At 39.7% G+C, this 19,970-nt stretch overlaps 2 protein-coding genes across 2 annotated transcripts; both read left to right on the top strand.

The window, feature by feature from the left end:
• LOC117729730 (intestinal-type alkaline phosphatase-like) lies at window positions 1–7,906 on the top strand. Its single transcript, XM_034531063.1, has 11 exons — window positions 1–76; window positions 415–531; window positions 1,726–1,841; window positions 2,986–3,160; window positions 3,752–3,924; window positions 4,271–4,396; window positions 4,512–4,581; window positions 4,841–4,979; window positions 5,213–5,403; window positions 5,518–5,628; window positions 7,635–7,906. Exons 1-11 carry the CDS (start codon window positions 1–3, stop codon window positions 7,904–7,906), a joined length of 1,566 nt encoding a protein of 521 aa, XP_034386954.1.
• A 2,480-nt stretch (window positions 7,907–10,386) lies between these two features.
• Window positions 10,387–18,162, top strand: ankle1 (ankyrin repeat and LEM domain containing 1). The gene is given in 16 exon segments (XM_034530401.1): window positions 10,387–10,412; window positions 10,468–10,594; window positions 10,596–10,621; window positions 10,965–11,070; window positions 11,200–11,303; window positions 11,638–11,651; window positions 12,283–13,983; window positions 14,151–14,387; window positions 14,853–14,963; window positions 14,966–15,020; window positions 15,479–15,530; window positions 15,532–15,567; window positions 15,569–15,641; window positions 15,735–15,869; window positions 17,057–17,169; window positions 17,171–18,162. Coding segments are annotated over 16 exon segments (2,973 nt in total). The 3' UTR covers window positions 17,228–18,162.
• The last annotated feature ends 1,808 nt before the right edge of the window (window positions 18,163–19,970 follow it).

Genomic DNA, 19,970 nt, shown 5'->3' with positions numbered 1-19,970 from the left:
ATGGCCAGCCAAAAAAAAGCCATTTTTACTGGATTATTGATTTTTATTTCAGTGCAGAGGACTTTGTCTGTTTCAGGTAAGAACTGTTATATTGTTGCCGTTAGACAATAATTAGGTATCTGGAGAAACTAAGAATGATCTCTTTCAAATGTCATGTTAGACGTATACAACTGCATTTCAAGGACCACACAAAAACCTGTTGCAGTACATAAACACGGTAAAAAGTCACTTTTCTTTTTTCTAATAGCCATGATGTAAGAATTGATGTTCATACATATATAGGTTAATGCAAGTCAAACAAAAATAAAATATAAAATCTCCTGGATGGCCCGAATAGATTTAAGATTCAAAATCACTTTTAATCAAGCCACTTCTGATTGTTTATATTACTATATTGTCTTTTCTTGCTTTCAGAGGAAGAGCTCCATGCCAGCTACTGGAACAACAAAGCGAGGCAGGCGCTTCACACTGCCCTGAATGTTCAGCCTAATCTTCAACAAGCCAAGAACATAATCCTCTTCCTGGGGGATGGTGAGTCTTTTCCCAGCATTAAAGCGCTTACTTTAATGTGTAGATTATTGTTCCTTTCAGTTCAGTTTGTTTGTTTAGGCGAGAAGAAGCCATTATCACTTAGAAGTGTGAGTCTCGTCATTACTGTGGAGTAGTTCACCAAGGTGGAGAGAGAATGCAATGCAAACCCAATGCACTATGTGACCCCGGAATGAATGGGTTTGTGGGTAGAAGAAGATGAATGTTGACATATGATCACCAGCAGTTATTACTGCTTGGAAAGCCAAGTGAAACAAAATAAACTGAGGCTAAACCACAGTCTGCACTGCATGGGTAGCTATTTCCACATGTGTCTCTGAACAGCAAAAAAGGTAAATCACTGCAACAAGTATAAACACATCCCATGCATCGTTAACCTTTTAGAAACTGGTCATCTATTAAATTAGTTTCAACTCCCCTTAGTACCTAAATCTTTGAACTGTTACTTATATTACATTTAAACATTAGCCACAATGCACACCGATAAACTAATCACTGCTGTTCACTTGATGCTGTTAATGACTCCATGATTCAAGATCAGAGTCTGTCAGCTTCCCTGAACAAAAGTCCATTGTGGATTTATGGTTACAGCTGCCTCCATCGCAACCCACATACCTGCTGATAACAGCAAGTTAAAGATGTTATCAAATCTTTGTGAAACAATTTGTGCCGTTAATGACTTGGAACTTTATAACTGACAGTAAATTTAATGAGGCATTTAATTTGGTCAACTTGATAAGCACAATGACCTTCTGGGAAAATATAAACCAAGAGAAAAATAGGTAGTAAATGTAGTTCCTAATATTAGATGTGGGAAGAAATGTAGCTAATGCTGTAATAATGAGTGAAAACTCCTAAAGATTCCCAAGCTCTTACAACAAATGTTGGACAGGATGCCCTGGATTTTTCTTGAAAAAAAAAAAAATATATATATATATATATATATATATATATAAAGTATAATCAAGTTTGTAGAGGAGTAGAAATGTGGAATAGTGCTGTATTTGCTTCGCATATTCTCCACCATTTGTGATTGTAAATAACTCAGATGTCTCTCATCACTTTTTAAACTCTTGCATCAGCTGAGCCTTATGAGGTTCACGGTGCACAATGACAGCCCTGTGCCTGCCTGGCCTATGTTATTTAAAACTCAGGTGTGTCTCCACCTGCTTCCAGGTATGGGAATACCGACAGTGACTGCTACCAGGATCCTCAAAGGCCAGTTGGCAGGACATTCTGGGGAGGAGACAAGTCTGGTTATGGATACCTTTCCTCACCTGGCGCTGTCTAAGGTCAGCCTACTCTCATTGACACATTCAGGCTGCTATGTGTATTTAAACTTTCTGAATGAGGGTACGATGCATGCACTTGTGGTGAGAATATCATGAAATAATCTCATGTACTGACACAGTTTTATAAGGACAACGATTCTTGTTAAGCAAAGACATACAGTGTCACAGGAATCTAGCTCCAATGATGTTTAGCAGTACTGTCAAGTGTAGACTACATCATTCATTCCAATTGACAACCACTCCAGTTATAATTGCTATTTTCTTCATAATTTATAGATACACCAATGTTGTAAAATACAACATATTTATTGCATCATCATGAAGCGGAGTGTGCATTAAAGCAACTCACAATTACTTCTTAGATTGTATAGCTTATCCTCGTATAGTTATATCTCATATTGTAGTGATGATGCTTTCTATAGTTGTATTGTACGAGTTAACTTGTGTCTCTGTTATGCCAAATATCTTTGTAGCCTACCTGGTGTAGACCATTTTCAATTCCCCTTCAACAAATTAGCAGGAGTTTAATTTCTTACTCTAAAATTGGTATCCCCCTCTTTATAAAAGGGTTATCAAGGAGTAAGATTGGCACAAACTGATCTTTGACAATGTGATTAGGAATCAACAAAACCAACTTGACTCCAGAATGCTACATTCATACCACACTAACAAGCCAATTATGTTGCGTCTCTTTTGCTGAATGGGGACTCATGTGGCTGTCATTATAATCATGTCAAATATGACACAAGCAGCCTGTTTTTATATATCTTGGGTCTGACTCTGGCCTGTAACACTGGCTAAAACAATTTCATAAAAATCCATGGAATGCCAATACATCCTTAAATGCAGGCAGTGTTGTCAGCATGCATAATATGAAGATAATATTTGTCTTCCATGGACGCAATATATGATGAAAGCCCTGAATTGAGTTAAGGCAAGTGAAATAACAGGTGTTTTATTACAAAGGCAATAGCTCAATTGTAGTTATTAATGCTTCTAAACTCAAGTCTATTGCTTGTATGAGTTGAGGATACATGTACATGCCCACCTAGTCTGAGTGTAATCACTGGATAAGAACACTTGCTAAATGCCTGAGATGATAAATACTCACGTTAATGTGTGTGAATATATTTGGCCCCGGCAGACGTACAATGTGGACCAGCAGATGCCAGACAGCGCTGGCACAGCCACAGCTTACTTGTGTGGTGTGAAGGCCAACTACGGCACCCTGGGTGTCACTGCCGCCACCCCGAGGGACAACTGTAATGCTACCTATGGGAACGAAGTCACATCCGTTTTGCACCGCGCCAAGAAAGCAGGTAGGGTCCGGTTCACACAGCTTTACTTTATACTGGTTTCATGCTGTCAAACTGGTAAGATGAGTTCTTGTTGATGTGTTATTCATTAAGGATATTTAGTCAGACAGGTCAGTACTCTGTACATACTATAGGCCTACATGTTGCTGGTTTGTACATATTAAGAGAACCTTCTATGTAATTCAAGAGCCTATATCAAATATTCTTAGAACATGTGAACAATAAGAGAGTTCACAATGTGTGCCTGCTTGGCTCTTTAACCAAATATAAAATACATATGCAATCTGTTTGTTGTCCACACATAATTGAATTGAAATACTTTGCATCTTCAATGGATAATATCCGTATTTACTGTGGTTTGATCCCTTTTTTGGTGGTAAATAACATCTCATAAGTCTATATATATCCATGGGGAGTTTTTCCTGATCCGATGTGAGGTCCTGGGACAGGGATGTCGTATGTGTACAGATTGTAAAGCCCTCTGAGGCAAATTTGTAATTTGTGATATTGGGCTATATAAAATAAACTTAATTGAATTGAATTGAATGTCAATTTATAAAGAAATGTTAACCACAGCTGCTCTGTGTGTTGCAGGAAAATCTGTGGGAATTGTTACAACAACCAGAGTCCAGCATGCCTCTCCTGCTGCAAACTACGCTCACACTGCCAACCGAGCCTGGTATTCTGACGCCTACCTCCCCTCTGAGGCAATCCAAAATGGCTGCCGTGACATTGCTTCCCAGATGGTTCATAACACAGAGATAAATGTGAGTCTTAATATCAAGGTATATTTGAAGCAGAACACCAGACCAGCAACTCAATAGGATTCATATATATATATATATATATATGTCAGAAAAATGAGATCTGTCGGTTGAGCCAAGACCAAACAGCAAGTCTAGTTCTCTTGACTTACTACTTCTTGGTTTTCTATACCTTGACAGAGCTTTCATTGAAACAGTTGAACCACCATTCTTACCAAGCCATTGTCAGTCAACAATTTGATTGTTAACATGGGATTTGATGATTGATTACCTTGCAATAAAATGAACTAGCATCCAAAACAATGGTTGATTGGAAATATATAACTGTCACTGTGTCCTTTGATTCCAGGTCATTCTTGGTGGAGGTCGTCAGTACATGTTTCCGAGAACCACACCAGACCCCGAGTATCCAACTTACAAAGGAGACCGAAATGATGGACAAAACCTTGTTGCAGAGTGGTTAAAGAACAAAAAGGTAAATGGTCCTTCTGGCTACAACATTTTGAATGGGTTGTTGAAAAAGGTTTTCTCCTCCAACCCTTTTAAACACTTATTGAATTAATGTGTTTGTTTTTATTCATTACCCAAAGAATGCTAAATATGTTTGGAACAAAGCTGAATTTGATGCCGTCAATCCTGCAAATACGGACTTCCTGATAGGTAAGAAGAAATATTCCCTTCACAATTTTGACATTCAATTAATCATTCAAGAGACCACTTCAGGTTTGCCTGAGCTGTCCTTGGATAAATTGGTTTGATAAAACAGGCTTCTGATAAAAAATCCTATTTTACAATCTCAGTTTATTTGCAATTTAGATGTTTTTGTGTGCACATTTAATCATGTATAACTAACACTGCCAGCTCTAAGCAATTGGGAATGTGTTTCTCCGTTTTTCGAACTTGTTTTCTCTGGATTCAGGCCTCTTTGAGCCCAAAGACTGCCGCTACGAGTTGGAGCGTGATCCATTCATGGACCCCTCTCTTACGGAGATGATGGAGAAAGCAATCAAGATTCTCAGCAAGAACCCGAAGGGATTTTACCTCTTTGTAGAAGATAAGTGTCATTGTTTTCTATCCATATTTCCAAGACAGCAAAGAACTGCTTAGTCTTGACCCTTTCACACCATGAATCTCTCACCTTTTAAATAAAATATATATTATGCTTGGAACTTATACTTTTTACGTTATGTTACAGTAAATATGAGGTACATCAATGAGAGAAAAAACATCACGAATATGAGCTATATTCTGCTGATGATAATTTGAGAATTGCTTTCTTTTGGACTTTAAGCGGAAGAATTGACCATGGTCACCACGGAGGGAGGGCCAAAAGAGCTCTCTATGAGGCTGTTGAGTTTGACCGGGCGATCGGGCGAGCAGCTGAACTCACCACGGAGCTCGACACCCTGTCTGTGGTCACTGCTGACCACTCCCATGTCTTTGCCTTTGGAGGATATTCCGGCAGAGGAAACTCGGTTTTAGGTGAAATGCACTCTTTGAATTTGAAAAGAGCTAATAGAGGTTTTATATAAAAAAGTGAAAAACATCAGATTTTAAGATTTGAACAAACCTGTAAACTTGTCCTGTGATTTAAAGGGGTGTCTCGCTCACTAGCTGAGGACAATAAGCACTTCACCACTGCTGTGTATGGAAATGGACCCGGATACCAAACTGGACCTCGGCCCGATATGAATGAGACAATTTCATGTAAGTGAGACAAAGTAATTTAGTAGCTCCATCTTGTGGTGTAACAGCATACCTTATTGTAGAGGCTCGAAAAGTCTTGGTGTAGTGAGTCTCACCCATTTAATAATGTGTTATAGCTTCATGAGAATGTTGGAAAACAATTGACTTGAGTGTAACACCTTTATCAATTGTATCCTGTGCACTGTACCAAATAGTGTTGCTTTGCAATGAGCATCTATGTTTTAAGAGCTATGCAAATGTTCAATTAATTGAAAGTATCTTGAGATGGGAGATCACAGAAAATGCCTTAGATATTTTTTCCCAGCCACAAATATAAAAACTGAATAACCAACAATAACTGATATTGTTATACATGTTTATATTAGACTCTAAATATAACACAATAATCTATAATGCTCTAAAATTACTTTAACTGTATAATCATTGAGACGTGTCAGATAATATGAGAATTTGGTCCAAAACGTTAGTCCAAAAACTTGGTGCCATATACTTTAATGTACCTGAGATTGTTGACTTTAGGTCTGAAACGTATCATATTCTATTGCCATTGATACTGTGTCAAAGATCTGACTAAGTAGCAGCTATTTAGCTGCATTGGATTTCATTGACATGTATTGAAATCAGGGTAGGAAATGTACTTTTTTTTTCAGGGGCAATTTTTGCCCCCACTGACTGAAATCCAGGGGCATTTATACAAAAATTGGGGACACTTTTTGAAACTTGTGAAATAACATTTAACCTTTGTTCAAAATAATAAATATACTTATTTAGGCTTACAGTATATGAGCAACTGTCATCAAATGATAATAAGAAGACTATTAGGCAGTAGTCTACAGATCCAAAGTGTTTTCTTAGATTTTTTTAACACAGAAATCAGACAATCATATTAAATGTTATTCTTATTTCTTTGTGGTTATTATTGTTATAACATTTTTTAAACAACTATTAACAATTATACATTTTTATATTATAACATACATAACAAACGTAATAAAAGGGCTATACATAGATTAATTAAATTCAATTTACAACCAATTTTTCAGAAAATGAAAACAAATATTAAATTATATGTACAGTGTAGACAAATAATAAATATGTACATATACATATGAGTGGCTTATTTGTAAAAGAGCACCAGTTCATCATTGTCATCTGTGTCACTGTCAGCCATTGGAGAAGTTGCTGGTCTGACCTGCTGCCTTGCTCAGAGGGTTTTATGTGAGGCCGCCTGGCTTTCTTCTCACAGCAGACTCTACACATGCTGCATCTTCTTCTTCTGGTCCCTCCAGTGAGATCATCATGAGGTCTTCCACTGTGTTGAGATTGAACAAACAAAAACAACAATAGTATGTTACATGTGATAAGGGACTTAATCTAAACATGTAACCCTTGAAACCCCCAGTCAACTTCAGTCTCAACTAATTGTATTTATCCCCAAATAGAGGATTGTTGTGAACCACAAGATGGCAGTAACTTATGAGGATGTGGCTGCACTCTGGCTATCGTTCACTAGCTAGCAAGCGAGCCTTTGGAGCTAACGCACCATCAGAGCTAACTAACTAACTAGCTAACTAAGTTCAAAATAATTACTACTAGTTATCACTCACCGGATTTCTTGACGTTGTCGCTCCCCTTGATGAAGTCCGCAGAAGAATTCAACGTGTGCTGGGTTGGCGACGAACATTTCTCCTCCCACTCACAGGAGGTCAAGAAGCGCTCCACTCGGTTCATCACGCACACGCAACATCGAGGCGAAAATCCAAAACATGATATGGCAACTGGACCGGGTCAGGGCTACGATGTTTTTGACAAGTTCATTAAATTATCATAATTATTAGAGTAAGTTATGGGGGCATTTTTTGCCCCTCTCCTAGTGATATTAGGGGCAAAATGATATTTCTTAGGGGCAGTTCTGCCCTTTGCCCTCGTGTATTTCCGACGCTGAATGAAATGTATCTATGACCCAGAAAACTACTATAATGCTCCTTTGACCTTTTCTTTCTCAGCGGATGATGATTACCATCAGCAGGCTCCTGTCCCTCTCAGCTCAGAGACCCATAGCATAGAAGATGTAGCCATCTTTGCCAAAGGTCCCATGTCCCATCTTTTCCACGGGGTCCAGGAGCAGAACTACATTGCCCACGTGATTGCTTATGCTGCCTGCATGGAGCCCTACGAGAACTGTGAACTGCACCCACCCAGCCACGCTGGATCCATCCACCCCAGCCTCCTGCTCCTCCTGATGGGCCTTCTTCTTCTTTCCCTTTGCTCTGTCTGAGATGACAGCGCTTGAATAGCTGTGCTATCTGACATTTGATAAAAAAAGGAAAAAAAAAGTGTTATTTTTGCTATATTTTCTATGTTCTATTAAGAGCTGTATAGTCGCACAACTTTGAGATCACTGACATTTTTTAGTAATTTCTTCTTCAGATAACCCTTGTTGTGAAATCGATCAATTAATCAAACACAGCCATGATTTTCTTATGCATACATGACAATACATTTCTTGATTGATATACAGATAGATAGATAGATTGATTGTTAAAAGCATTTGTCATTACTGCATTAAGCCATGACTTGTAACATTCCACTAACAATGTTAGTTGCTGTAATTATTTTATCAGTCTTTATTTCATGTCATTTACTCGTTTTATGTTTTGAGATGTCAGGCTTTTATTTATTCTTATCAAAGCTTAATGGGCACATTCTTGTCCTACAGCAATCCCTCTCATCCCAATCACCCAACTTGACGGGGCCATTGTTGTAGGCCGATCTCTTCCTCAGCCACTCTTTCACATAGCCAAAAAGCATATTGCAATATGTTAGTAGCTACTCGTCACATTTGTGTCACCTTACATTACTATTATGCAAACGGTGTAGGTTTAAGTGGCTTGTCTGTGTTTTGTTACTGAAACATAACTTTAGAAAAAAGTATGCAATGGACACACAATACACAACATTTATTGTCGGATAATCAAACCAAAAATAAACATAGTAGCTATACAGCCCAACATATACAGTATATCTTTGCTCAATCCCTGGAGCAAACATATGTGTCATACACTTTCTGACTGAAAGTTAGTCAAACAACTGCAATATATGATTAACGAGAAAGTACATCCAGGATTACAATTATGAGATGGTGCATGGAAACCATTTGACGTCAGATTATGATACTTAAAAGCTCATCTTAAAAAAACACTTATATTCGAGTTAAACTCTAGGTTAGAAAGAGGAGATAAGTACCACAGTGATACAGAACGGTCTCTGATAAGTATAGAACAAACGTTAAATAAAAGCATTGTCCAATCAGAGAAAGCAAAGGGCGGGACTTCCGCCTTCTGCCAGAAAGGAGGAGGTTTTGTTTTCTTGAGAGGGAATTTCAACAAATCTAGTCGTCTTTTCCCCCCCGGGAGCTAAAATTACTTGGATAAACAAGCAGGTCTTTAGAGTTTGGAAACAATAGCGGTACATCTCTTCAAGTAGTTAAGGCACACAACTAAGGATAAAACACAATGACTGCTGGCTAACTGCATATGCAACGTCATTTGATGAGTGCACTAAAATGTGTTTCTGCCAGACAGTCCTCAGTCGTCGCCTTTAGCTAGCCTCGGTTTAAAGGTTACCCACAGCTTTCTGCACGCGCTCTCTGTATCTCGGGACTATGCTGAAACTCGACCAAAGGAACTTGATACTGCGATAACGTTGGTCATGGATCGAAAGGCGAGGAGGCTCGAAAGTCAGCTGTGTAACGCTTGTGAACGATGGAGACCCGAGGTGATGTTCGGCGCCCTTTGTTTTGTCTGGACTTGTCTTTTGTCGACTCGACGCGACAGATCTCACGCACACGTTCTTTACGTCGCGAGCCATCTTGCGCCGAGCTTTGACGTAAACTCGAGTTCAGTTACTTCCCTGCGGACAGGAGTGGGAGCAAATTGTTGTGTTTGATGAATTTAAAAAGTCCTTACTTACATGTAATCACTTTCTTGTGTACGTGTCTGGGTTCCGTGAAGTCCTCCAAACAACATAACTCGATGTGACACGTGTTCATTGTTGTGAATATACATGAGCACGAGGGGGCAGTTTGTGTATGATATTAAATGTCTGCATGCACTTTCAGTATAACATGGACCTAATTTGGCTTCCGGTTCACTTTTGTTACAGCATCACATTACAGATAAACACGGGAGCTAAACACACAGGAGCTGTGTATTAAAACAAAACCGCTAAGAAGCACCTGCTAATGATATCTGTAACCATCTATGTGGTTATGCTTGTAATGGCTGTCACTCAGAGGAACAATTAATTAAACACCTCCATCTGCACTACTTGCGCTATTACCATCTTTCTGCACTAATATCCCAAATCCATTGTCATTGTTCGTATGTTCTTATATATTATTCGATATATATTTATATTGTACATACAAATTAAATGTTAATGTTGATGCTTTGTTTCTGTGTTCTACTCTAAAAATATTTCTCTTGTTTTATTTGTATATCATATGTACGACGAGAGCAATGTGTTAACCGGAGTCAAATTCCATGTATGTGTACACACACATGGCCAATAAAGCTGATTCTGATTCTGATGTCCGGCTATATTGACTGAAAGAGTTGCAGGTGTCATAGCCACTCATATCTGTCACTGTTTTTAGAGTCTTCAAAGTTTCTATTTCAAAAACAGAAAGCTATTGTATGAATTAGAATGCTGTTTTCATCCACACTTAATCCAGCCTGCAACATTAGACAGGATAGCATGCCCTTTGCCAATACAATAAAACTGTATTTCACAAAACGATCCATGTTCCGATTGTAACAGCTCTCTCTTCATTGGCAGATCTGTGCTGCTGCTTCTCTCACAAGGCGCATCCCCGGACCTGGTGGGTAGTAAAGGGGTGGCTGCAGTACACTTGGCTGCTGGCAAAGAGACTGAGAAGAACACACGCTGTTTGAAGATGTTGCTGCCAATATGGAGCGGACCCCAATATCAGGTATGGTTCAAAATAGTGAAAAGAAAAAATCCCCATCTCACCTTGTTAGATCATTTTCCTCCACCACAGAACCCGGTTATTTAAAATTTCTTTGACCGGTTTAACAAATGCAGCATCAGTAAGTGTACATGCATGTTATACAGATCGTCGAGCTATCTTCCATCGACGTGTTGCATCACCTCCAACCTGCAGTAACCCTTTATTACATCCGTTATACTTATTCGTGTTTACTCGAGTTGGAAGTACTGTATGTTAAACTTTAGTCACAAGACCACTATTAAACATCTTTGAGCATAATGAGAATGTAATGTTTTGTAAAGTTGTGATTTCTTGTATTTCCCAGGTCATCAGATGGCCTGACTCCTCTTCACATTGCTGCACTTTGGGGATGTTATCAAAATCTAAAGCTGCTCTTGATGAATGGAGGGAACCCGAACATTAAACATAATGTAAGCGTTGTTTGAGCGTTATAATCCTTGTCAATAAGTGCTGCCACTTTAACAAGGTATCTCATAATGGCTTAAAAATGTTTGCTTCAGTTTGGTTTACATCTGTTATCTCCTTTTTTATTAATTTAGGAAGGAATACAACCGGGGCAGCTTGCACAGCAACAAGAGAATCGAAAATGTGCCCAGCTCCTTCAGGAGTACCAGTTTAGCTCAGTGGCCACAGAGGAAGACGAGTTACCTTAAATTCCAATACTGTAAGGAAGTCACTTTGAAGCCTTTGTTTTATTGTGGGTTACTAAAGCACTTCCTCTGAACATACACTTGAATGCAAAGTACATTTTTACAACTTGTGTTATTTCATCAACGTGAAGAAAAGATACACATCTAGTAGTGTTAGAAATAGAGATGTTATGGTAGTAGTATTTTGCAGTATTATGTATTCAGCTGGTAAAGGTGTTTACGTTATGTTTTGGCTTTCAAGCAGTTTGTCATAACATAGTAATACTACAATAATTACAGGGCACAACAATCTCAGTGTTTACTTCCTAAATCCCTTGAAATTTAAAGAAATGCATGCATACGTACGTACGTACATACATACATACATACATACATACATACATACGTACGTACGTACGTGCATACATACGTACATATATATGCAATACTTGTCATCAGTTCCTAATTTACTCAAAATGTGCCAGAGCACTCACTTTTTTTCAGGCCCATAAGAAAAAAATGTAATACATGGCGACCATCTGCAAACTGTCCAACAGTTTATAAAGAGGAGTTGCAGCAGAACAATTTCATGAATTTGGCTAGCTAGCAGTAATATTTTACTTTTGTAAGGAACCGTGTTAATTTAGGTTTCTTCTTTTTTCTCCACAGCTGTGTATTCAGACCAAACGGACACGTCCAGCTATCCTGAATCAGACCACAGCTTCAGTTCCCAATCTTCTTATGCTAAGTGACTTTGGTGAAGCCCCATTGAGCAGCACAAGGCGCTCATCATTTTTCAACCTTTCTAACAATAATGGAAGGCCAGTTTGCAGAGGAGTATCATATAACAGACATTTTGATATGGACATTAAGAAGCATCACGGCCAGGACTGGAACAACGCCGCCCTCGCAATGGGCATCTGAAGGTCCCTCCATACTATCAAGCACTCGCATGTCTGCAGGGGACCTGCAGCTGCATTGCCCAATCTTAAGAGGAGGATTTGTGTACTGATGATGATGTGTTCGGATCACAAGCAAATGAACATGCTGCTATAACTGATTGCAGAATCTTCCCCTCTAGAAGAGACACTCTCCCAGCATTTCCCTGCAGGCGAGCAAGTCGCAAGAGTGTGAGCTTCAGAGATGTTGATGAATATTTCCCAGTGTTTATTCCTGAATCTCCCAAACAACAGCCTGGTGCTGATGGCAGCCCGTGCACCAGCAACTCACCCTTTGACATGTCTGAGTACTCTGACTTCCTGGATTCCGAACGCATGGCCACTGTTTTACAGAAGCAGGGCATCGACGTCACATCGCCAGATCACGTTTATGTTTTCTGCAGAGAGAGCAGTGAAAGCCCAGAAGAGGACATGGAGAAAACGGTCATCAGTCACTGTGTTCTGGCAGAGAGTGATGATGAACAGGACGATGAATATGTAAAAGAGGCTCAGGTGAATATACCAGAACAGCCAGTCCTTTTCTATGTTGGTAACAGCAGCAGTGGGTCCGGTAGTAGTTATTATAGTAGCTGTGAGAGCGACCATTACACTAGTGCACTGGATGCTTCTCTACACCCCAGACATCTTTTACTCCCCGCTGTAAAGGGAGGTTCTCTTGCAGCAGAATCCGACACAAAGATTCAGATTTCTACGGACTCTGATTCTGAATTTGCAAGGCAAGACTGGACTTCACCACCAGTTCAAACAGAAGCCCAGATGGATTCAAAACCTGAAACTAAAGAGCATGTACAGGGTATGTCTGACAAACCAGTGTTGTCTGAGACGCACCTAAACAATGATTTGTTTGAACCTTGCAGTAGTCCTGTTCTTGACACTTCAAGTGAACGTGGTGTTAATCAGCCTTCGACAGACAACCTATCGAATGATGTCGCTGAGGCATTACTGGAAAACGTCAACCTTCCATTCACACCAAGTCCTTTTGTAACAGGCAGGACTCGCTCGAGGTTGAGTCGCTGCTCACTGAGAACTAGCCGACCCGCCGAGAGCGACTTCATCACGTCTTCTTTGTTTGAAGCGACCCTCCCCACAGCAGTCCGAACACGCCGCCAGACGCCCAGATCTCAGAGCAGTGTAGACTTTTACAGTTCCCCACATGCACCTTGTTATCCACCATCCTATTCAGGGAATGACACAGTAGGAGGAGACATGTTTCCTGCTGATCGCAAGGACACTCGCAAGTCCAGTACCCTCAGAGCTGGTTCATGTGTTAGCAATAGCCAAGCTGACACGCTCATCCTCTCCGAGAGCGTCACTGATTCTGCTTCTGAATCCCAGACTTTGTCTGACACAGTCATACTGGAGGAAAACCAGGACACTTCAATGAATGCTTATGAAAGAAACCTTGCAGAGGTTATACTGGCCATGCAAGGCCACGATCTTGCTAATGCAAGGGATTTTCTGACTGATGACCTGACAAGTACAGATGAGGCAACAACAAAGAATCACGTAAATGATGCTCCTGGTAATGACAAATTAGATCGCCTCAGAAATGATGTCTGGAACACTGACGACTCCAGTTCTCAGGTGGACTCTGTCTCATCTTCATCCAGCTCCACCTATTTTTCCCCAAGGAGGTCCAGAGAAGATTCCGACCTTCCTTGCACTCCAGGGACCGGATGCACCCCCAGGTACAGCATGAGCCGACTGTCCAGCTGCACTCAGGCCTCAGCACCTGGCTAACCTGTCTTACACCCCCGGAGGGCGTCCGCTCATTCAGGATCTGGATGAACCGGTGGAGTACCTTTACACTGATCGGAACAGGGCCACAAGCTGATCGAGACCCACGTCCCGCCCACATCAAACACCTCCATCAGCTCCAGCATGAGTACTAGTAGCAGCGAGGAACCATCCTTTATGGACTGGCGCTCCATGCAGATGGACATGGTGAAGGAAGGAAAAGAAAACCAGACGCCCCAGATGGTGCTAAAAGAGGAAGAAAGGATGAAGACCTGCTGGTGCCAGAGACACAAGGGATGACGGACAAGGAGCTGAGATTGAGGCTACTCGAGCTGGGGGAGAGCCCGGGCCCAATCAGCTGCCGTACCAGGCCGCACTTATATGCGAAGGCTGTGTCGCCTTGTGCAGGAGTCGAACTCCCAATCACCACATCCTCAGAGGCGGTTGGACCCGCCCCAAACAGGTAACGCTTGTGCTCTTCTTTCAAAGTTCTTGATTACTTCTGACCTTACTTGTGACTGTAACAATAGTATTTCTGACCTTGTAGTTTGATTGTGAGACGTTTCTAATGTGATGGGGAGTGTGTGAGGATATAATGGAATAAAATAATTTTGTGGGGGAATTACATATTCATAATTATGTTTCTATTTAAATGGATGTCCTGTGAAATTCTGACTAGTGACTGTAAAATCACTCTTCTAGTGAAAATGGACCTTTTAATATTTGTATTGAAGCTCACTTTGTGGGTGGAATAAATTAGAGACACTGTATGGATGAGGTTTATTGATACACTTATTATCATTTAGCTTATCAACTCTCTTACTGACACAGCTCGTCATTTACTTATCGTCTATTTTATTTTCGTAGATTTAGGTTATAGTCCAGAATTGTGTCGGGCCCTGCGGACCTTCGAGCTGCCTGATTGCCAGGTTGATGAGCAAGCATTGTGCCAGCAGTTTGACCAGCCAGACCAAAACAGAAGTGGAGGGAGGGCATCATCAAGTCCAGCTTCAACTACCTGCTGCTCGACCCGAGGTCTGCTAACTCTTGATTTGTGTTTTTCCTTGCTGGCTCTCTGAAGATAGATGTTTTGCGTAACGTGATGCGATGATGCCATCATTCCGCTTGAAAATCATTCCTCCAACCCAACTGCTTGTAATCAGAACAGGAGGCTCTCTTGTGTATAAAAAGTAGTTTTTCTTTCTTTTAAAAATTATAATAAATGTAACTGGGCAACAAAAAAGCTGTACCAATTGTGAGGGCAGTATAAACTTGTCTACATGTATGTGTTTTTATTCATCAGGCGACATCATATCACATCTCAAAAGAGTTCAAACTTCGCTTTTAAGCCATGTTTAATTCCCAGTGTATCTTTAGGAGTGGCTTGTTTCCTCATTACGATCTTAACCACCACTTCTCTGTAATACAGATAACATGTTTCCCCCTCAACATTTTATATAATGGATATGTTTTTTTTTTTTTTGCGCTGCCAGAGTGACGAAAAACCTCCCATTTCGCTATCACACCATGACAGCACAGGAGTGTTTTCCAGACTTTTATCCACGCTATATTTTATGTGGGTCAAAGGAAAACGCTCTCGCCCCTACAGCCACCTGTATGAGGCTTTAGAGTACTTCAAAGGAGACAAGACTTCAAGGTAAGGCCGCGCACACCGTTCATTAAATTTCAATGAATAAAATAAAAATACAATGTGTGTATAAAATACTATCTCTTTCTTCTCTGTGTGACAGAATTTGTGCCCCAAAGTGCAGCATATCCTTCAGGTGTGGAATGCCGGGCAGGGCGTCATCTCTCTGCATTGTTTCCAGAATGTCATTCCAGTGGAGGCTTACACAAGAGAGGCCTGCATGGTGGAGGCCATCGGTGAGTACAATGAGGGGTGAAACTCTGCACCAATTATCTCTAATAAGGAGCAAACAGTGATGTAATCTTATGGAAAATACACGTTTGAAAGCTTTCCCCATCTGCTTTGTATCAGGGTCTTAAATCACCTCGTCAATGCCTTTTTATGAGAACTTTCAAGAATATGCATACCCATTTTATAAAATGTCCGTAACAGCTTGTGCTTCTGATATTTTGTGCCATGTTCAGGAAAAGAAGCCAGGTTTGTTGATGGTCAATGGTAATTATTTGATAATGAAGTATTTAATAATCTGTCAACTGTGTTTCTAAATGCTAATGAATGTGTGTGGCACATTCTGCCTTGTTTTGTTTTTGAAAAATTGCAACTTACACCTGTAAGAAATCAAATATGCAATCGTACCTTCCACACAACAACCACCACCTTGGTTTTATGGAGTTTTATTATCTAGCATCTTTGATAAAGTGATAGAAATGTGGTACAGTAAAACCATCAGTATATGATTTATTTTTGAAATTGTCAACACCAAAAACAGCACCAGCAATATGTAAACCCTTGCATGTATGACTCAATAAATTAAATAGACGTAAACGGGACATAAAGATACATTCAATATACAAAACATTTTGGAGACGTAAAGCCCTTGTCCTTACGCATAGACACGTTCTGAAACTGACCAAACCTCAGTCTTTATCTATTGAGACCCTCAGTCCAAGTGCATTGATTATCAGAGGCCGAAGGTCGGCATGTGAGGAGAGTGTTGTATAGCTTTAAAAGGTCACCCTTTAGTTTAGGATTTATATTGAAGATGTAATGAGAAAAAGAAAATGGCAGGGAAACCAGGAAGTGATTACTAATAACAGTCTCGGATGTGTACTGTAAGTATCTGACGGAGTGGGTCTTCTGCAAATTGAATACAAGAGTTAACTGATCAAAAGCTACAAACGTTCCATCAAGGTAAAGATGCTCTACAGAGACACTCCCTTGGTCTTCCCAGGTTACATAGGCCCTCTCAGTAATAGAGGGAGGAACAGAGAATTGGAGTGTTCAGGGTTTAGAAGAGATATTAATAAGCCTGGAATTTAAGGAAATCCCAAAATGAACATAAATACAACCACTAACTCTTGAGACCTTGAATTACGCCGATCCAGCATGTCGGTAACCTTTTTTAATTGTTTACTTGTCCCAGGACTGAAGATGCTCACCAATCGGAAGCGAGGGGATTTCTATGGCGTGGTGTCCAACTGGCAGGTGAAGAAGAAACGGGACCTAGGCGTCCACCTGCTCTACCGCGCCATGCAAAATCTTTCTGGCGGAGGGTGAAAGACAGCTCAGACCAGCAGACATCAGACAGAAGTGACTCCCACTGGAGGAAGCTACGAACAGCAGCACAATGCCGGTGCACAAAGGAGGCCACACCACTAGCTCAGGGTACAAAGTCATTCTTTTGAATAATGACAATAGTCATAATCACAATTCAGGTGGGGTTTACAAAATCAAGCTCTCTGGAGCTGTTACCCACAATGTAATTGTCTTTCTGCTATAAATGTACACTGATATTTCAATCCTACAGCAATTTACCGCCAGTTATGATCATCTCATTTGTTGTTGTTGTTTAAAGTAAGTCCACTTCTGAAAAAGTGTTTCGTATAATATCAACACTGCCTGATTTCTTTGGAGATAGATTTCTTCATTACATTGGATTTAATCATCTGCCCAGATGTGACACTACTAATGATTCCTCAAAAAACTTAAAGGGTGGAATCATTTATAAATAAAATATATGGGTTTAACAAACATGAACACAATCAAAGTTAGGAGACTGCAAGTCTTTCAGAAGTCACCACAAATAAGCTAGTTCCCAAAAACATTGTCCCCAGACAGACACTTGGTTCTCTGTGGTACTAATTACAGCTTCAAATGGTTCCACAACACATTCAAAGGCATTTCAGTATAATTAATTAGCTTGTGTCACATTGCACAAAAACAATTTAATTCAGAAAAAAGTGTAAATGATCTGGGTGTTATTTACAAAATAAGCTTGGTAGATATTCATGTACTTTTTGTAGTGGTTCAATGTATATGATGTAAGTTTAGCAGAGGCTGGCACTAGTTCTTAGCATTATAGCTTTTAATGGATAAATCAATAATGAATAGTTTAGTTTTAATAACTTCATCCGTAAAATGTGATATGTGCTTACATGGCTGGTATTCCATGTCTTTTGTTGTGCTACTTATTATTGTTATTGTTAAAAATCAGCTGTGTGTGTGTGTGTGTGTGTGTGTGTGTGTGTGTGTGTGTGTGTGTGTGTGTGTGTGTGGTGTGTGTGTGTGTGTGTGTGTGTGTGTGTGTGTGTGTGTGTGTGTGTGTGTGTGTGTGTGTGTGTGTGTGTGTGTGTGTGTGTGTGTGTGTGTGTGTGTGTGTGTGTGTGTGTGTGTGTAATGAGCTGTGTAGAACCGGCTGGTGAATCTTGTCAGTAGTACATCAGCACTTAATGTTAAGGTAGAATAACTAGTTTGTCACATCATCGGAGTGCAGCTGTTATTTGATGCCATAATCTGGATAAATGTAATAGCTAGTTAAATCAATGCCATTTAGAAGTCACTTTTTCCTGAAAAGTTTACTCACTATCTCATGTCACGGTCTACAGATTGATGTTCACGGTCAGCAGGCTCCAAGATAATGTATTATCTCCCTGGGATAATGCACTTCATCAATTATCCGGAGGCTGCACACAAAATGCATCAATATTAACTGTTCAAAACATAATGTTTCATTTTAGAAATCAATTGTTTTACATCCCTATCCCCAGGTTAAAGAAAATCAAAGCATGAGATCAGGGAGTAAAACATCTTATGGCATTTACTTTTAATTATGAAATGAATTATCTATGATAATTAAACTATACAAGCATTAATAATACAATAGTTAGGTGTGCACACACCTTTTCCTGTTCTTATACTAAAAAGGGGCCTCATTGAGAGCCATGTTTGATTTATTGTCAAAAATTAATGATTGATTATTCATCTGACATCATTTATGCATACATGTTATTGAGTGCTCTTTCATTATGCTCATTAACTTGCACTGTTACTGCTGTATTTACTTGCTTCTTTTTATAAGACCAGTAAAAAGAAAAATATATATGACATAAACTTGAACTGGGTAATCGTTGTGGTTTCTCCTTGTGTTGTCTCCTGTTCTCTGGTGTCCCTCTAGTGGACAAAGGAAGACACTCTTTCAGTCTAGAGTTCCCTTCGTGCAGTCAACTGGCCTTCTGCCACTATGATTTATTTAAGACTTTCGTTAGGTGTAAATATAATATTTCTACAAAAAGTTACATAATCACTATAGACAAAAATGTATAGTACCACTACAATTTACTGTATACTAATATATTGCATTATCCTTTAGTAAGTAATCATTTACACAAAGACATAACGACTAATTATAAAGAACACATTTAAATAACACAAGACAGCTTTCTATATAGCAATTGTTCAACATAATATTTATTTCAGTACAATTTGAAGTGAGTGGGAGCATCACAGTCACATGATTACTGATAGATTCAAAATAGCTTTAGCTTACAGTATCAATAGTATTTTTTATTTTTTCATTTTCAACAGTATGAAAACCTCATATCACGCCGAAGGTAACACAATCCAATCTTCATCCGTGAGGGTTTGGGGCTGTCCCGCTGTCAAACCAAGTGTTTGAGGGCTCTTTCGCAGACACTTTGAGCCCTTTATGGACACTACGTTAGTTCGCATTTCCTCAGACTTTGGCCCAAGAAAATTACCCACAATTCATTGCTAAATGTGCTATTGAAACACATAAAACCACGTGATTGAACCACTGGCCCTTTCGCTAACCTCTCAGCCTTTGGTTCCCACTACCCAGGAAGATCCTGGTCCATGTGTTTTTGTAGAACGAGAGACAAATCAACGCACGTTACTTTAATAAGAGCTAGAACTCACCACAGTTTTGAGATTGGTCAAAAATTTATTATAAAGTAAACTGATTAAACTTTGTCAGTTATTCCAACATTCTCGACGAAGGTCAATAATCCAATTTAACCTTAAATGTACTCTTTGAAGTC

This window comes from Cyclopterus lumpus, chromosome 4, assembly GCF_009769545.1.
Source record: "Cyclopterus lumpus isolate fCycLum1 chromosome 4, fCycLum1.pri, whole genome shotgun sequence".
Taxonomy (NCBI): Eukaryota; Metazoa; Chordata; class Actinopteri; order Perciformes; family Cyclopteridae; genus Cyclopterus; species Cyclopterus lumpus.
This window is presented reverse-complemented; position numbering and strand designations above follow the sequence as displayed.